Below are 19,773 nucleotides of genomic sequence, written 5' to 3'. Positions count from 1 at the left end.
TTTCCCAGGGCCCATCTGTTCATCCAATCTTGTTTGTTGTTGCTTTTGATGATTTGTTTTGCAGTGTTGTATGAAGTTGGAATGTTGGGTTGTTCCTGTCTAGATCCCCGTTTGGCGAGTGTGTCTGCTCTGTCATTTCCAGGTATGTCTGAGTGTCCGGGGACCCACTGCATTACTAGGTTGATGCCACAGAATGTTATCAGATGATGGGATCCAAACAGTATATGGGTCAAATCTTGGTTTAGGTGATGGTCATTTTCTATGGCTTGTAATACTGATAGTGAGTCAGAGAAAATCACAATACTCTGTGCTTTTCCAGGATGAGTGTCAAAAACTGTGCGGAGATGGTACAGTGCTGTTTCAATTGCCATCATTTCTGCATCGTAGTTGCTGCATTTCTCTCCACAGGCTGCAGAGATCTCATTGGAACTTCCATCTGGGTACTGTATTAGTATTCCATATCCGGCTTTGGTTGTGCCTTTGAATGCTGAGCCGTCCGTATAGACGTGTGTCCAGTCATCTGAATAGCTGTCGATTGTTTGATGTGATGCAAGCATCAGCGTCACTGGGTCTGAAGATTTTGTGCTCTTGTCTTTGAGAGATGTTGTAATGATTGGCTTTTTTAAAGAAAGGTGGGGAGGGATGTTTTGGTTGACTCTTGGTTTCTTTTCTATTTTGTGGTAGATGTTTGCTCTCCATTAGTTCTGTGATGTGATGCATGATTGACTTTTGTTGAATTCGTTTCTTTGGTTTCCATGTTTCTACTAATTTCCTGTTTGGGTGGTTGGGGCACATTCTTTTAGTTCTTTCATGTAGCTCCAAAACTGCTTTATCTCTGCGGATTCCCAGGGGTTCAACATTTGCAAGGATTTCGCACGTGGCGGTAGGTGTGGATCTCATGCCGCCATTTATAAAACGAAGGGCATTGTTTTGGACCTTGTCAAGGGTGTTGCAAGTAGTTGTACTGCACATAGTGAGTAGGCTATTGCTGTATTCCAGGGAAGATCGGACATAACCCAGGTATAGAGCTCTCAGAGTTTGTTTGTCTGACCCCCATGAACTGCTTGCGAGTTTCTTTAAAAGTTGGAGTTCCCCTCCAGTGAAAGGCTCATTCTAGTCATAGGATCACAAAATTCCTAAAGTCAACCAGTCCATTCCAATCTACTTTTTGGGAGGGGGGTAAGTGGTGCTTGCACCTGCATAGGTCATATGAGCGCGTAACTCACACTAAACATTTTCAGTTGGTGGGAAATTTTGAACCATCGATTTTGGACCACCAAGGGATCTTTAAAGTGCGCAACTTGTACACAGGACCTCTCTGAGATTTTTCGCCCTTATCCAAGAAGGCTAGGTGTAGATCTTACCTACCAGAAAATCAGGGGTATTGCTGTAAGACATCAGTAAGAAGGAGCCAAGGAGTAGAAGTAGAAAAGCTGAAGAAAGACTCAGGAACCAAGAGGAGAGGGCAATGGAGGTGAGGGGCAGAAAGAGGAGACGAAAGCAGACAACAGAACATTGTTAGAGAACATGAAAGGATGTGAAGGATCATATTTTAGAGAAGAATAAATATTAAAATTCTGGCTATAGCAGGCTTATCATAATTTTCAGCGTCTGATCTTTTATAATGTACCGGTATAGTAAAAAAGTTCTTTAATAGTTTTATAGCAGGCACTCAGACATTCATGATTGGCTATATCGTGTGAAATGTGAGGCAGCGTGGTGAAATCAGGCGCTCATCAAAATAATGATAACGAAGAAAACAGCGCTTCCTTGTTTGGCTATTTTTGTCGAATTTTCATTTGTGACTTATTACCTTTTATGTCCATTTATTTTTTAAAAACAATTTGCTGTGTGGCTTTTACTGAAAAGCAGTGATTAAAGGCACAAAAAAAGTAACTTTATAGTTTCCAAGGACTCTCAAGCTTTGCAAGTCATCAAACTCAAACTTTGGTGGCCATTTCTCTTACATTTTAGCTCTGAAACCAAGTGACCCACACCTACTTCAATCCAAAATACCTCCCTTGATTTCTGTTGAAGATGGATCATTTTTTCCCCCAAAAGCAAGACAAATAAACCAGCTTTAAGATCATACCGGTACCCGTAACTCCATATGCCGAAAAACTGAAGAGCACCCGATTCCACTGCATCGTGACACATCCATTGATTGTGATTGACAAAGTCCTAAAACAAATGGACAGGAAAGCAGGGAAAAGCAAATGAAACAAATCAATAGCCAACATTGATGGTGAATTGGACCTATTGTCTCCCCATGGGTGGTGAGACTTGTTGCGTAAAAAATATTTTAAAAAGGTTGAATGAAAAGTAGTCACTAGATCAACTGGGGATCAGTGTCATGTGTGCTCTTTCCCCAACTGTGTTAACTATTGGATTACGAGGGGTAGTAAAGTGCACTGACCATGCTGCTAGCTCAGAATCTGAAGAGCATGGATGTGTGATGCTATATTATACTATATATGAAATGCTTCTTCTTTGCATTCACATGCTAGACCTCAGGGGTAGCCAACTGCTGGTTTTTCGACCTGCAGTGCAACTGGTTTATGTCTGTGACAGTATAGACAGCTTTTCCTGCTTTGTAGGCCCCTTGCCTGCAGGCAGCAACACTCCGATTTCAAAGATACTTCACATGTTTTAAACTGACAAGAATATTTTCAGTTTGGGTAGGAATTAATTTTTAATTTTTACCCAGGTGGCACTAAAGTAAAGTCTGCCCAACACCGATCTTAGGACCATCAAGGGATCTTTGAAGAGTGCAACTTGTGCACTGGATCTGAGATACTTTGCCTTTATCCAAGAAGTGTAGGTGTTCGATCTTCCAATCCAACAGACGTGGGTGCTCTGGTGTGGTTTGGTTCTTCTTTCCTATCAAACATATATCGTCCTTATCTCCCCTTCTTCTTTTTTATGTTTATTACTCTCTTGTAACACCTCTAATCTTCTGGCACTCATATAATAAATAGTATTTGTGTAGCGCATATCCTCGCTCAACAGCAGGCTCTATGCGCTTTACACTATATTATTACCCAAGCAGACCACAGAACACTCCGAAACATTCTCAGCTTCCCGGTAAGCATACAGTGCAAGCAGCTGATTAAGCGCTCAGAGACTAACAAACTGACAAGATCTTTCGCTGTCTATAGCCGAGTACCCATTCCCACCTGGGTGAAGTGAGGAAAATTCGTGTAAAGTGCCTTTCCAAAGGACACAACGTCGGTCCCCTGATGGGATTCGAACCCACGACCTTCCGGTTGCGAGTCCGAGAGCCTAACCACTAGGCCACCGATGCCACAATATGACCTTATGCAGTTGCGAGCACCGTAAAACCTCTACTAAAACTAAACTAAAAATCCAACAGACAAAGCAGTAAAGTACGGAAAATTCTTTGGCCTGGGATCAGGGAATTGTGTCCAGGGACAACATCTCCAAAGATTTTGAAATCTAATGAATATATACAGACCTGCCACTCTATGAAATCTAAAAATCAGGATTTCTGAGTTAAAAAATCAGGATCTGGTGAAAAAAATTGGGATCAACGGCAAATCAGTCATAACGGCCACTGGGGAAAGCGGGGGGTGGGGGGTGTCCTGGTTCCCTTCTAAGAGGCAAGTATGCAAGGCAAAACTTTTGCAGGAAAAAGTTCACGTTGGGCCTCTAAATAGAGGGAAAGCTGAAAGATATGTACTCGAGTCGAAGTTGGATAGACTGGTGGAGCGAAGGTCGCAGTGATGCTGAAACACTTGTAGTCTTGAAAATAGCTGACACGTAACTCGAATCATCCACGCAAAACACCCGCGTTTTAACAACATTTGACTTCCATCACATCGAAAAAAAGATCGCGCCAAGGTTGTTCATTGTTTTTCTTATTCCTTTCCCCTTAATTAGTGCCTGTATCACGACGCGCACTTTAAACCCAAGTGTCAAAACAATACCCCCCTGGACGTCCACACTGGTTAAGTCCCGAAAAACACCTCGACCAACGCGACCGGTGTGAATGAACTTTGTTGACCCCGACGGTCCCCGACACACGCGCTACTCACCACACGTACGAGGTCATGTCATGTGATGTGAATGAGCATCTGAAACTAGGTCGATTTTAGTTTAAATAACGTGCGTTAGTCATCTACTAGATCTAAATTCGGCATAGATGCTTTAGAAAATAGCGTTCCAAGTTCCTGCAGATAAAAAGTCCAATCGGTGTTTCCAAGCAAAAGAGATTGCAGAACTTAAAAAATTTTTTTCTAAGAATCGGACGCAACAGACGCAACCACAAAAAATCAGGATACTGGCGATCAAAATCGGGAAAATCGGGATGCTTGAGATTTGGGGCAAAAAATCGGGATATCCCGATTAAATCGGGATGAGTGGCAGACCTGCCACTCTATGAAATCTAAAAATCAGGATTTTAGAGTTAAAAAATCAGGATCTGGTGAAAAAAATCGGGATCAACGGCAAATCAGTCATAAGGGATACTGGTTCCCTTTTATGAGGCAAGTATGCAAGAGAAAACTTTTGCAGGAAGAAGTTCATGTTTGGGCCTCTAAATAGAGGGAAAAATGAAAGAAAGCATTACTCGAGTCGGAGTTTGGTAGACTGGGGGAGCGCAGGTGGCAGTAAAGCTGAAACTCTCGCCGTCTTGAAAATAGCTGACATATAACTCTAATCATCCCTCTAAAAGCCCGTGTTTTCATACAGTAACAACGTTTGACTTCCATCGCATATGCACTCAAGGCACCCCCCCGAAAAAAGATCGCGCCAAGGTTGTTCATTTCTTTCTTTTTTCTTATTCCTTCATCCTCAATTAGATTCTACATGTATCACGGCACGCACTTTAAGCCCAAGTGTAAAAAAAAAACCCCCAAACCCTCCCCCCGTCCACACTGGTTAAGTCCCGAAAAACACCTCGACCAATGCGATCGGTGTGAATGAATTTTGTTGCCCCGACACACGCACTACTCACACGTACGAGGCCATGTCACGCGTTGCGAATGAGCGTTTGAAAGTTCCACAGACAGGTCTGATGGGCCAGACTAACCAGAACTCAGACGAAGCTTGCTTTTTTTAAAGCAACGGCAGAACAACGAATAGATTATTCTTAGGCCCATGGCATAATTGTTACAGTAATCAGGACACTACCGGAGAATTCTGGGTTATAAAAGCGAAAGTAGATCTTGAGCGTATCCATGTCGGAATTCAAAATCGATACTACGCCAGTTTTAGTTGAAATAACGTGCGTGAGCCATCTGCTGGATTCGGCATAGATGCTTCAGAAAGTAGCGTTCCAAGTTTCTGACGATAAAAAATCCAATCGGTGCTTCCAAGCTAAAGAGATTGCAGAACTTTATATATTTTTTTTACCTAGAATCAGACGCGACAGACGCAACGACAAAAAATCAGGATACTGGCGATCGAAATCGGGAACATCGGGATGCTTGAGATTTGGGGCAAAAATCGGGGTGAGTGGCAGGTCTGTTATTACCAATTAGTGATACATACAGTGTGTAAACTTAATCCCTGTCTACTATAACAGGAGTATTGAGTTGGTGCCAGTGGTCCTGTTAAAACTAAACGGGGCCCACTGTACTACCTCAGCCAGCCAAGTCTCAAGGTGTTGCGGAAAGTCAACCACAAACACTGTTTTGCTTTATCTTTGTAATTCGGTTCACATGTCTCGCTACATTTTTATATCTAGCCTTGTCATACTTATTCTAAAATTGTGTTCAAGTCCTTACATACCCCCACCATTGAGTGCCTCGGACATAATGTGCAATATAAGACAATAAGTTCTATCACCAAAATAAAAACACAATGAAAGCAGGATCGCGAACCAGACATTTTATTTGAAATGACCATACTTGTTAAAATGACTATCTTACAGACCTCAACCATACGAGAGTTAACTACTTCCACAATCATCGCCCTGATGCCATGATAGCAGCAACACCTGAAATAATAAAAAGAAAGAAAAAAAAGCAGTTATTTCAAAGTTAACGGTTAAAGAAAAACAAATATACTAAAGTTATCACCGTTTTAATTGTGCAGAAAAAAATCTCTTATAAGGAGTCCTGAAAGTACAATTAGTACTGAAATATTTTTGTAGATGAGTTGTTTACAACAAGCCGGCAAGAAAAACAGAATGAGCATGCCACTCTAAGGGGAGATAAAATGAAATACCACTCCTGTACTCTCACCACCTTCACCAAAAAGTGAGACAACTCATTCTGGACAAGCAACTCTTTGCACTACTTATTTAGCCAGGATTTTCGTAATAAGGGATCCAGTAATAAATTCAAGGAAAATAATAATGTAGGCCTAATTTATGAGTTTGCTGTTCTGTTTATTTCTTTTTGTTATCTCCCCTGGTGACAATTTTGTTCAACATGACCTCTCGGTTTTACTGGATCAGAAATTGAATCAGGTTTCTTTCTCTAGTGCTAGCGATGTTGACAGCTCAGCGATTGCGATCAGAAAGAAAGGGCTCTAAGCTAACTCACCAGCTGTAGTCCCCCACCCCACCACACCCTGCTGTGCGTTCCGTCTGCTTGCGCGCATGGGTACACACAACACTCTGCACATATCACACATTCGCTCCATCCTTCACAGCACTGTGACCTCTCCATCCCCACATCGGAGAAGTGAGAGGCATGGTAGGCCTAGATAATCTAGACTAGGCTGGCCTACGCGTTCTGCTTGTCTGCGCATGCCACGCTCTCCCATTCTTTGTTTCGCTATATCACCAATATGTTTCTCAACTGGCGAGGTTTATACAGATCTATGTAGAATTGGCCTATGTGCTGTGCACAGCAGCAGCAATATTTCGCTATAACTGACTCGTGTGTTCGTCTGATTGCGCTATAGCAGTATTCTATTTACAAAGATAAAGAAGGGAAAAAAACCCGTGGTTTTAGAATAGTGTCTTTATAACAGACTTCTCATTATTTCAGGACTCTTTATAAGTAGACTTCACTGTAATCAATATGCAAAATTTGAACACACCATTGTTTTAAACTACACACATATCATAGTTCTCATCTCAGATACATTTTTGTATTCAACATTGACATCATAAGAAGTGGGGATTTTCCATCCGGATTTCAAAATATCATCCTCTTATTGTAGGCCTACTTTATATACATATGCATACATGCAGTCTCATTTATTAAATAATCTGAGTAAATTTTAGAGCCCCCAGCGAGTGCATTTTTCCATCAGGTCCGAAAAAGTTCTGAATTTTTTTTGGTAGCCAGTTGGCAGCTAAGCATCACCTTGGGCTATGGTGCATACTTCCTTGGTTTTAAATCCCCTATGAAGTGTTCTTGAACTTGATTTTTGGGGGGAAGCTATAAAAAAAATAATCTCTACCCATTTTGGCTGTCTCACTTATTGGAAATGGCTGCACAATTCTGACACTCCACTTCTAAAATGGCAGTAGAAAGTGGCATTAAACTCACAATAGCCTTTGAAAATCTATAAATTTATATGACACAAAAGCAAATGACCCGGTATGGTACTCACTGTCAAACGAAATCTTTTCTGTGATGTTCTTGGTTTTGATATTCTCATCCTGGGTTGTGACGAACACATATCCATCTTGCTGTTCTCTCCACCCATATTTACTGATCCACTGGCTAGTCTGTGCATCTGAGGTGACAGAATGAAAGGAGAGGGAGTTAGGCTGTGGTATACTAAATAGGAGGCAAAACAATTCTGAAAAAAAAAGGTTAAAAATATTACAAGGATTAGGAAACCATGATCAGTGTCTAGTTGTTTTTTTTCCCTTCCCTTTACAAATGAACCATGAGAAAATACAGTCACAGAATCTCCCAAAAACTTTATCATAGACAATGCAATGTAATCAAAATCAAGACATAGAAATAGTCGAAATTGCCCAAGACAACCCTCCATTGTCAAAGAAAATAGTGGATGCCGACAGGTGGACGTCTTGGACAGTGCCATTACAATATAAATAGATGCAAAAGATGTAAAAGGAGAAGTTGGAAGTGGTTGTGCGATTGTCTTAGATAGGAGACCGTTAGAGCAGGTTTGCCTGTTTTTAACACACTCACTGCTATGCCCAAACCCTGTCGGGTGATCCGCGAAAGCTGCTACCTGCATAACCCGTATGGTGCGTCTTTACTACTATTTTTCAAACATTCCCAGACGTGTCTCGGGCTTGGTAGTCGGAAGTATGCGACATAAGCCAGTTTGGTTTCCATTCGGCATTGTTGCAGTAACTGCCCTTGATTCAGGGCTGCCTATCTCAAAGTTTCCATTTCAGGTACATTCAGGGTCAGTATCAGGCAGTTTGGCCCAAAATCAGGTAGTACAAAGACAAAGAAGGAAAAAAAGATGATCGTTGCCCCATCGAACGCGCTTGCTTTCCGTGATATAGGGTAATTATATTTTGAAAACTTGTTTTGGCATGCACATGTGTGCGTGTGTGTGCATGCTCTCGTGTTTGTTTATATATGTGGGGAGGGGAAGGGGGTGTCTGGGTGTGCACAAGTTACGATGAACAGTGTGTATGAAATGAGGCGAGGTTGTTTTTTTAAAAAGCATTTATGGACTATCGTTCAAGGTACCTATCATTCAGTATTGAATCTGGAATTGAGTGCAGGATGATCGCCAAACTGACTTCAAAACCCCAAGCCCGTAAAATAGAAACTATATTTAAACATTTCCTGACACTAGCATAGGACACTGAACTGATGAGCACTTTCTGACTTAGGTATGACAGACAATTGATTTTAACTAGTTTTACCCTAAAAATACAAAATGAACCCTGATCTGGGCCTGAGGAGAGGCAAGAACATCAACTGCCAAAACCATGTTTGGTTTCAGCAATCACGGATTTTAAAAAGCATGCAAGACAAAAATTATTTATAAAACCTTTATAGTTAGGCTTACGGCAGAGTAAAAAGTGAAAATAAAAGAGAGCGTGTACTGAGAGCCGGACCTGGAAGGACTGTGAGAGCATGGGACGTAGTGATGCTGAAAACCTGGAAATGAATGAATCACTGCATCATGGACTAAGCATTGTTTTTTTTCAAAATGCTAAACCACAGTACCAGTTTTTAATCAGCAAAAAGCCATCATGATGCATAGGCATTCAACATAGAGCTTTCCAAGGGTTGAAAATGGCATTTCCTCATTGTCACTATTCAATTGGTCATCACTGACAAATCCGACAACACGAACCTTGAAGATGCAATCATCAAGCCTGTGCTCTTATGTTCCCTCATTTGCGCACTCGATTGTTGAATGTCAAAACCACTTCCACTTATCGTTTTTATTTTAGCATCAGTTTCTTGTACCTCTGCCTTATCCTGCTGCCGTAGACTTTATTGCGTCAAACACCTCCCCTCAATTCCGAAGCCCTGCAACTTTGATTACCCCAGCAACCGTCGGCCGGACCCTTACTCATGCCGTGCTTACACAGGTTCACTGACCAGTCACGATGACGGGCCTAACAGTCTAGAAATCGTAGGACGCTTTTTTTCTTTTTCTTCCTTTTTTATGTCATAGTGACATCAGTGAGAATATTGATTTAACTTGTATGGCGACACAGTGTTTTTTATGCACAAACTGCATGTTGCAAATTTTTATTAACTGTAAATCTAACGTTAAAAAACTACCATCGGACAATTTTGAGGTGTAACGAAAAACGAAAGTACATTTTGATTTTCCCGATGGAGTCTCCGTATTACACCTACACTTCCACCTGCGGCCATAGCCGCTAATAAGCGTGAAACGTACTCTCGGACAGGGGAAAGCCGAACGTAATATCACTAACGCGACAGGTAAAATATGAACTCAGATTTGGTTTCGAGGACTTTGTGCATTTTCTCGGGTCTTAGCGATCTTTTTTTCAGATTCCCGCAGTCCCCCTGCGTAGAACCCTCATTTAGTACTTACCAATTCTCTAGACGAAGACATATTTTAGAATGTTTTGCTTCGATATCGATTTTTTTTCTACATTCACAATTCTGTTTTCTAGATAAATGAATTGAATGTACAGATTTTCCAGCTGCAGCAAAAACCCGAAGACAGAAAGAAAGAATGAATGAATGAAAGGAAGGAAGAAGACTATCTATTGTGAGTAGACAGATTTTAGCCGATATGCACATGAAAAACTATTGCCGACCGAACGGCACAGATTGACAATGGTCGAGTGTAAAAATGCGCAATCTGGCAGTTTCTAATACAACTTATTGCTGGGAGTTGCCATAAATATCTGACAAGTTACAGAGGAAAGTGCTGATCTCTCTCTCTTTACCGCATGGAGGTGATATGATGATGTGGCAAGTATGGAACTTTTGGAGTGGGTCTTTTTCCCTTCTTTCGGCACCTATCAAAAATCCGGTAGTTTTTATACCTTATCGGTATGGCGGTAAAACAGGCCCAAAAATTGGTATCTACTGGAAAAATCAGTAGATTTAGGCAACCCCGTTGATTATGTTACTTAAAAATCAGACTTTTTCGAACCCAACCAAAACTAACTAAAAACTACTAACACTCAGTTGCGATGGCGACAGCCGTTCATTGAGGTCGGAACATTGGAATCGATTGACCCCTTCGTCAATAAAGGGTCAGGTTTAGATCTTTTTGCAGATGGTAGCTATGATGAACCATCATACAGAGTCGATGATGAGTATAGGAAAGGAAATAGGAGAGGTGCGGACTCAAGTGAAGTAGACCCTCCTTGGCCTACACATCAAACTTAAATGGTGGCACCCCTCCCCCAGTGGCCATGCCCCGTCCTGCAACCACACACCCTGATGTTGATGCTCAGGATGGGTGGACTGATGATCTTTCTGACTTTCCAGATATATAAAATTTGTCAGATATCTTTTCATAGCGACTCTTCAACATTTGTCAGTTGACACAACATCTATTTCTTGCAGAGACAAAGATATAAAAGGCATGCATATCGAATGAATGTACCATGCCCGTAATAGTTTTATGGAAAAGTTTTTTTCACGATTTAGCCACATATTCACAAACTCATAAAATTTCACACAGTAAAGGTATCACAAAAATTGTGTTTGATTTGTTGGGTATGTTTCAATGTCAGTTTGTGTAAAATTTCAATGCTGTACACAAAATAATAAGCTCACAGCGAAGTTTTGAAAACGGTCCTGAAAGCCTGGCATTCCTCAGTTACCCAGCCGAGAAATGCATGGCAGTGAGTGAGTTAATTGTCTATACTCAGCACCGCAAGACTGCGGTAGGGTTGGCTTACCATTTTATTATTAAACACAAGACAGTAGGCCCATTGCCTCGCAAGCTACTGTTCAGAAAACACTAACCTAGACATGAACATGAGAGAAAAAGACTGATTATAACACACAACAAAAAAGCTAAACAACATTATCAAGCTTACCTGAAATGTTTCCAAGCAGTATCCTCAGCTTGTCCTTCCTAATCGTTTGATAGGTGGATGCAACTACATGGCAAACAACTGGGATAGAGAAAACAGGAAAACAGATTACACATAGTCTTCAAATTCAAAGCACAAAGAAAAGCAAAAATATGTGAAACTGCTAGAAATTAAAATATGAACAGATAAAAAAATACAGGAAATTCATAAATACAGCCAAGCCTAGCTATCTAGCTGAGTCATGACTAACCAGCTTTCCTCTAGTCAAGCTTGTGATCGTCCTACGGTGGGTAGTATAACGATGTTTGACAGCATAAATATTAGAATAAAACAAGTTCAGTCCAATCAAACTTACTTGATTCCTGCAAATGATCGACTACAGACAATCAGTGCTACAACAATGACAGATCTGATGAGGTTTACAAACTTAGATAAGGACTCACATTTGCGTATCGAATCCTCAAATCCCAGAATTCCAATGAGAAGGTCCGGGTCCTCCATAAGGGCCAGCTGCACAAAAACAAAGAATGTTTGAGTAAAATTAAGCACATTGACACTATTATGGTCATTTCGTGCTGAAAAAAAGCAAGACAGAAGCAACAGAGGGAAAGTAAAACAGTAGGACCTACCAGTGGCATGCTCCAAAAACCCGCAAACAAAGAACAAGATGTACACAGAGACAATAAAACTCTACATCAACATACAAGGTTAGCGAATCCAATGTCACTGTCTGTCTACATTCATAAAGAAATGCTGCAAGGAGCTATTCTATTTGAGGTTTTTAAAAAAAGTTTCTTGTGGCTGGACACAATCCATTTTTAACTTGACTAGAAATTATGCATCTGTCAAACTGTGCCTATAGTCCCGTTTCTTTGGAACTATGGATCCCTCGAACTGCCGGGGCCGGTCCCGACAAATTCGAGCTATCCGTGTTATACTGTACTGTACTATTATTTTCCTATGAATAGTTAACACTTCTTGTAAGAAAAGAGAGCAATATTAAAATCAAGTGCAGATTTTCCAATGACAGAGATGCCAACCACAGAAAACCGAAATGAGTATTGGGAAATATGAAAATGTGTATTTTCAGGTGAAAATGTGTATTCCCCACGACCGACCGACCAACCAGTAGGCTAAAACAGCACCTGGACATGGATGGCTGGTGCCTCTATAAATAAATCATTGATGGTCGACCAACCAGTAATAGTAAAATGTTCTGGGTGTCCAGCAATATTTCCTGAAAAAAAATTACTAGCTCACCAGCTCGGAAAAGGGAGCACACATGCGTACAATATACATGTATCCAGCCAACAACATGTCAGTGTTCAATGTTGTACTGGGGTCTTGTTTGACTAAGTATATCAGTCTATTATATAATATTTTCCTCTCATTATTATTATTATATAAAAAATAAATCCTGCTTTGAGGGTTCGGAAGGGCCTAGAACAAGAATTTCGACTATCAAGAACCAGTCTGGGTGTCATGATTCATATTATGAACTGACTGACTCAAATTATTGCTCAAACTCAGAGAAAAGCAATAACTTGAATGGCTCAAGTAGACCCATGCACTGTGAAAGTTGTAACAACTGTGATAGGGCAAGATGCCGTGACACTGAAAATCTGCCAGTCTTGAACAAAAAGCTACAACATACACTGTAGGTATAATTTACTATCACCAATCCAAGTAGGTATAATTTACTATCACCCATCCAATGAAACGCGAACACTTTATTTCAATAACACAGACTTGCAAAGTATGAGGGGTCCCGATTCCGCGCATGGCCTGCACCAACGCGCGCTTTGCAGAAAGCTCTAATCAAAATTCTGAAGTGCTTCCAGGTTTTTGTCCTCTGGTGTTGCCTTAAACCCCCGATAGTATCTTACACCCCCCAAAAATCAATAATCTCCTCCCCTATTCCGTAGTCATATTATGACATATACTTCGCAAGGCCGTTACTCCCACAAAGACGGTCTTTGCTCACACGATGCTGCATTTATTTGTGATGCGAATGCGCACAGGGTCAGTGACCGGTCACGATGGCGAGCCAGACAATCTAAAAATCGGACGACGCTTGTATTTTCTTTTCTTTTTTTCCCCACAAGTGACAGCACAGCGACGAGTCAGAGTATTTAATACATTTTATTTGAACGGCGACATTGTGTTTATATTACACAACCTGCATGCCACAAATGTTGCGTTATCAGACAACTGCTGGCAAACTTCTCGGTGGTAACGAAAGCGAAAGTAGATCTTGATTTTCCCGATCGAGCCTCGGTGTCACATACGCTTCCGCCTGCCGCCGTAGCCGCCTTTTCGAATGAAAGTGAAACGTACTCGCTAGACGGGGAAAAGATGAACGAATATAATATCATGATCGCGACCGGCAATACTGACCACATCGGACTTGGTTTTCAAATATTCCAGTTCGGCGATACTGATACTATTTTGACAAAAGATGGGACCTGAGATAATTAAGTTTACTCAGCCAAGCTGAATTTCGTAGTTTTCGCATTCCAGGATGCGTATTTTTTCATGAAAAGTCGTATTCGCGAATTTTCGGCCAAAAATCGTACTAAAATACGTAAAATCGTACTGGTTGGCATCTCTGCAATGATTTCATAGACTTTATTCACGCAGTCTAGCATGCACATTGTGAAACATGCATATTCTTTGTTAATAGTGAAATTCGTACCAAAAAATTGCCATGTTCTGCCAATTTTGCTATGTGTATGCTTGACCGTATTTAGGTTAATGAGTTATGAATATAGACACTGGTCTATTTATAAATATTTGAAACACAGTATCAGATAAGTCCTCTTCTAAAAAATTCATAACCTGCAGGTCACATCCAAGTCAAAGAGTACAATTTGCTTACCCAAAAGTCTTGAAAATGAGCTGTTTCAAGGAATTCTGCAAGCTTCAAGACTTTGGCCACTGGCTCTTCACCCAGCTGTTAAATAGAAAAAACATGTCTATATATATATATATATATATATATCATATCAACGCAACAATACCTAAACAACACCAACAAAATTTAAGCATCATTTGGTACCTTTCACCAAGCACACACACAAGGCAAAAGATGCATTTTGAAAAATCCTGGGTTTTTAAATTTTTTTTATTTTCATGTACGAAGATCATTTCTCAACAATACGCCTTTTGAATTTTAAAGATATCTTCAGCAGTTTTTGAGATATGGGTGATTTTGTAAGGCAGGGTACGGAATCAAAGTTTTGAGAAAAACAACTTTAAAGTGTCCCCTTTGTTTCTGTTTCAAATAGTCTATGGATCTACGCTTCAAGACGACTTGATAACACATTTGCTACTCACAAACCAACTAACAAAAAAGCAGCTAAGACAAAAGACCATTTTCTTTATATTATGTCTTCAAAACAAATTCACCACCACTTTGAGCAAGAATTTTCAAAAAATAGATCTAAGTTTGCACAGAGCAGAAATATGCGATACAAGTTTGCTCTCCAAAAAGAAGAAAGGGTGTGGAGGCAAAAAGCTTCGCTTTGTTTACACGATCTAGATATTTATGTGCACTACCGGCCATTTGAAAGGGGAGAGAATGGCCTAAATTCCCATGCATTTTTGGGGATTATGCAATATACCTCGTGTTAAAAAACATCTTTAAAAATGTATTTTAAAGTAAAAGAAACTCAAGTCCTTGTGAATATTGATATATTAATGGCTTAAGATTCCATTTTAAATGGAACTTAGTTTTTTCTCTCCAAAATTCTATTTTTCACCTTTGAAGCGTGATATCTCGGTTCGAACAAATGCATCTTTTGGTACCTTTCACCAGGCACGTTCACATATGTGCTTGTAGCACCCCCCCCCCCCCAATCATTCTCAAAGCAAAAACTTTTTATGAAGCTCAATTTCACGCATGATATTCAGGACCATAATCAAATCACGTTCACAATAAATACACCCCCATATCTGTTTATAGGTTGTCTCAGACTAAGCCCACAGAGACTTAAGATCTGTCTAAGACACTAGTTTGAATGTCTGCCAAATAAATACATGATATATATATATATACTCGAGCTTCAAACTGCAGTCCCTACAAGGGACAAGAGGCAAGAGGCTGCCGCCTTCCAGGAAATATGCTGCATGCGCAATAGAGTAACTTAAAAATTACAACAATCCTTCACATTTCTTACAGGAAGTAATCATGCAAAAATCAATACCATGAAACTATTAATGAGCCAAAGAATAGAAAATGCACTTTGAAATTGTATCATACCCTTCCTGTTTCTATCAAACACTTGCACAGGATGAAGTCCGAGTTTGGGAGATTTGTCAGAGCTTTCAGCAGAACAGTGGCAGTAACTCCAGTCTGGTACATGCTTGGGTTAAACTGGTACCTGTAGCACAAATAACAAAATTATTTCATGATAGAAAATGAAAGTCTGTAATTACAGCAAAATATAAGTAAATGTCCTGATCTCATAAACATAATTTAGATTTTTAGAGGTGGGTAGAAGTTCAACTCAACCAATAAGGACCAACCTGTACTGTGTATGAAACACCCTAAGAGAAAGACTGAGATGATCAACAGAAAATTTTCTAAAGGGGGGAGGGAGGATTGAACCCACATCTTTTCAACGTAACAGTAAGAACCAAACCATTACACCACAGATGCCGTAGTATAAAAGGAAAGATTTCAAAACAAGACAAGGATATAGTAACTAAAGAGAAAGGCAAGAGAAATCAATTCTTCTTCGATAATGCAGTACAGTTTTAATGTACTGTTCTGTCTGTTCTTATAATTAAGTACTCATTATAGGGAATCATTGTCATTACAACTCATGGCAACCGCCTGACCCAAGCTCTCCAGCTAAAGAATCAAACGGTTCGTACATCTCATTCAATTACCAACACACCACCCAGCGCAAGGTGCCTACATAAAAAAATTTGATGGCAACAAGGCTAGAGGGTGACCGAGAAAGACCTGGATAGATGGAGTCAGGGAAACATTAACCATCCATGGCATCATCCTGACCAAAGCCCTCCAGCTGGCGACAGAGAGACGTTTCTTTCTTCCCGCGACAAACAAAAGGGTATAAGTGGCGAATAAAAGTAAGTAAAGTATTGTCATTACATCTAGAACTTTTATTCCAATGACTGAAATTATAAATTGATGATGGAGATGCTGCAGCATAAAAAAATACAGATAACGTGAGGTGATGGACAAAAAGCATGCTTTGTGACTGCATTGCATTTGAAACACACAATCACACCTTAAGTATGAGCTCTCATCTCTACAACAAGAAACAGAATGACAAAGGCATACGGACAGAAGTAAACCGTGACAATTTTTGCAAGCAATGTGAAAGAAAAGCATAAGTAATAAAGAAAAGCCTCGGAACAACTCATGAAATGGATCCTTCAGTTCTTGGTAAAAACACTGAACAATCAGTCAAGAATGTAAAATAAAAAATAAAAAAATTACTCACAACTTCAGTACAGCTAAGTTAGCCTCCAGGTCATATGTGTTCTCACTGGCTTGCATAGCCACATATCTTTCCAGAGTTTGAAGGTTTTCAGGATTGTACCTAAAAAACAAGAACAAAAAATAAAAGTAAAACTCAAAATTTTTAAAACAAATATTTTTTTGGGGTGGTTTTAGTAAGCACTTTACTGCACTTGCAATACAATTAGGTCCTATAAGTGCCAAAGATTAGGTGTTACAAGAGAGTAACAAACACAAAAAGGAAGAGAGATAAGGACGAATATGTTTGATAGGATTAGGATGATGAAAGGAGGAGCAAACCACACCTGAGCTCCCGTACTTTTAGAATAAAATACAAAACAAATCAAGACTCGTAGCGCGCGTCACTGTGAAGCTAGTCTACGTGAACTAACACACACATCTGCCGAGTGACCCCCCCCCCCCCAAACTCTGGCAGTACAAGAAGTTGGGTCTTATCAGAAGATAGGCTTAAGACTCGCATCGCAGCACAGAAGCAGAACAGGAGTCGTGAGTAGTTAACCCTCATCCTGCGGGAGGCAGGTTCATGTTCCCCGATAAGCCTATTTTGGCACCCCGCCTTCCGTGGCTCAGTGCACGCTGAGCATCCTCTATCTGATGACCAGGTCCCGAATTCCAGCAGCTCTAGTCTGCTTGAGTTTGTGTGTGTTTGTGGCCTCTTCTAGAAGAACCACCAGTGTTGGTTCGTAACCGACGCGTACGTTTCACACGCCAGGTTGGTAGCTGTAGATTATGTCAAATGAAATTAGAACAAACTGACCCACTTATTAGACATGAGCCTATGAGGAGCTAGAAAGGATAGCCAGTAAATCTGAGGGAAAATCTTTCAAATGAGCTCGATATTATTTAAAATGATAATAAATGACAAAAATAAGCTTATTATTTGATAATTCTGAACCATTGTGCAGGTAAAAACAAAAATTTGAGATCAAAACATTAGGAAATTGACCTAGATCTATCATTTCCTTTCGAACCCCAGACCATTAGCATCCACAAGAGCATCTAAATGGTTTGTTCGAATGGGCGTAACTACTCGTACGTAATGACTTATTCAGCTTATATGAGAAGGGGTATTCATGTGTTCGTAACACTTCATAAATAGAAAGTTATATAGAGCAGCGTTATTTTCATCAGACTAACACACCCTCATGGTACTCATGGCGAAAACAACACATTTCCCGGGCCGCTCGCTGTACACTTACAGTTGGCCTACACGCTAGTGACCCTGGCGGCCCACTGGGAACATCCGCGGTAAGAAGTTACTGATAAGACAGGGGTCTCGGAACAGACACAGGGCAGGAGTGAACAAAAAATAATTGGGTGTTTCAGGGGCATGCCCCCGTGTATTTAGATCTAGATCTAGATCTATATAATATCCAACATTTGCGGGAAAGGATGAGGGCTGGATTGTACTTTACCGGACCACCCGTCTCGGCCCGTGATTACTACGCACGCCTAGCCTAACTACGCACTCATAGTACTCTGTGTGCGGACAAAAGGTAGTTCCGCGGGCGACTTCGCGCACGCACAGCGAAGTCAGCGGCGACTGGCGAGGCGAGGTGAGCGAGAGGTGGTGGTGGTTGAGAGTGGGCAGGGGATTTAACTTTGGTGGACCACCGTGTATCATACCAACAGTGGGGTGGGGGTGGGGTTCAGGGGGGCTTGCCCCCCTGGAAACTATAATAAAGAAAACACACAAAAATGCGAAACAATAACATGAGCGGACAGTCGTGTTTACATATCAGTGGGGGGGGTTCAGGGGGGCTAGCCCCCCTGGCAACAATAATTTAAAGACACTCACACACACACATATAAACAATAGCATGATAAGTCGCGAGCAGGGCCAATGGGGTTGCAATTATGCAAATGAGCTCTCGTGCCCATCTCTAGCCCTCCATTGTACTTTGCCGGACCAGGAGTAGGCCTAGGGCCTAGGCCAAGCCAGCAGAGTCGCGAGCAAATAAGAATAGTGGACCACGTGATTAGATTGACCAATTAGCCTCAAGGTGTCAGGGTCATGGGTCAAAGGGCACAGTGGCACGGTCGTGATGACTGAAAAACCCGGTAAGAGACGGCAGTCGGTTGCTGGCAGTTGAAGAGTGAGGACGTAGAAAACTGAGTAGGAGAGTGAGTAGGGGAGCTCGGAAACGAAGAACAGCGGGCCACTAGGCACCAGGGGCGCCACAGCGAAAGTAGTTCCGACCGGTGGTCCGGTAAAGTACAATCTTACCAGGATGAGATTTCAGAGTGTAGAAATAGTGCCCAGCTTTATTTTCCCGAACGTTCGGAGAAATAGTGCCTAGATCTAGCTTTATTTTCCCGAACGTTCGGAGAAATAGTGCCCAGCTTTATTTTCCTGAACGTTCGGAGGAGAAATAGAATCTAGTGCCGGCCTATAATAATTCCATATCAAAAGAAGCAAGTCATTGAGGGGATCTGTGATCTGAATTATTCATGTTGATGACACACTGAAGGTTGAAGCATGTCACAACTGTTGGCCAGAAGAAGAACAATGGGCTATAAATACTGTCCATACGGCACCTTTCTGTCCTGGGATCTCTGGTCTCAGCGGCCACCCCTCTCAACAAAATGATGTGGGGAGCCGGTTAGAAGGCCGATAGATCGTGTTGTATGCTGAGAAACGATTCAGGGCCTTTCTTTTATTATCATAGACTTTTCTATAAAACTTCTACTAAACTAGATCTAGTTAGGGTAAGTCCGAGATCACCAAGAACTGACACAGTGAAAACATACCTGTCAATCCCTTTGAGCAATGAGGCCACGGTTGCTTGCATTGCTTCCGCCATCTTGGTAGCTTGTGAAGTGGTCAGGATGTTTCGCGTGTCATAGTTGAATTTTATTTTTTCCC

The 19,773-nt window shown here is 41.1% G+C and overlaps 1 protein-coding gene across 1 annotated transcript; it reads right to left on the bottom strand.

Moving 5' to 3' along the window:
- Nucleotides 1-5,835: 5,835 nt before the first annotated feature.
- Nucleotides 5,836-19,758, bottom strand: LOC101854140 (eukaryotic translation initiation factor 3 subunit K). The gene is made up of 8 exons (XM_005091150.3): nucleotides 19,659-19,758; nucleotides 16,870-16,968; nucleotides 15,657-15,777; nucleotides 14,274-14,348; nucleotides 11,839-11,905; nucleotides 11,399-11,476; nucleotides 7,531-7,656; nucleotides 5,836-5,959 (listed from the first exon to the last, which is right to left on the bottom strand). The coding sequence occupies exons 1-8, from the start codon at nucleotides 19,709-19,711 to the stop codon at nucleotides 5,928-5,930; spliced, it is 651 nt and encodes a 216-aa protein (XP_005091207.1). The 5' UTR covers nucleotides 19,712-19,758; the 3' UTR covers nucleotides 5,836-5,927.
- Between the last annotated feature and the right edge of the window lie 15 nt (nucleotides 19,759-19,773).

Source organism: Aplysia californica, unplaced genomic scaffold, assembly GCF_000002075.1.
Source record: "Aplysia californica isolate F4 #8 unplaced genomic scaffold, AplCal3.0 scaffold00026, whole genome shotgun sequence".
Lineage (NCBI taxonomy): Eukaryota > Metazoa > Mollusca > Gastropoda > Aplysiida > Aplysiidae > Aplysia > Aplysia californica.
Note: the sequence above shows the minus strand (reverse complement) of the source record. Positions and strands in the feature narration are given on the sequence as shown.

What these genes read in the sequence shown, in the direction of transcription:
- LOC101854140 (XM_005091150.3), bottom strand. Translation starts at nt 19,711, where the DNA reads ATGGCGGAAGCAATGCAAGCAACCGTGGCCTCATTGCTCAAAGGGATT. An exon ending in TGAGGATTCGATACGCAAAT is followed by an intron (nt 11,477 to 11,838) that starts GTGAGTCCTTAT and finishes TCTCTATCCCAG; the next exon opens with TTGTTTGCCATGTAGTTGCA. An exon ending in ACTGCTTGGAAACATTTCAG is followed by an intron (nt 7,657 to 11,398) that starts GTAAGCTTGATA and finishes CTGTCACCTCAG; the next exon opens with ATGCACAGACTAGCCAGTGG.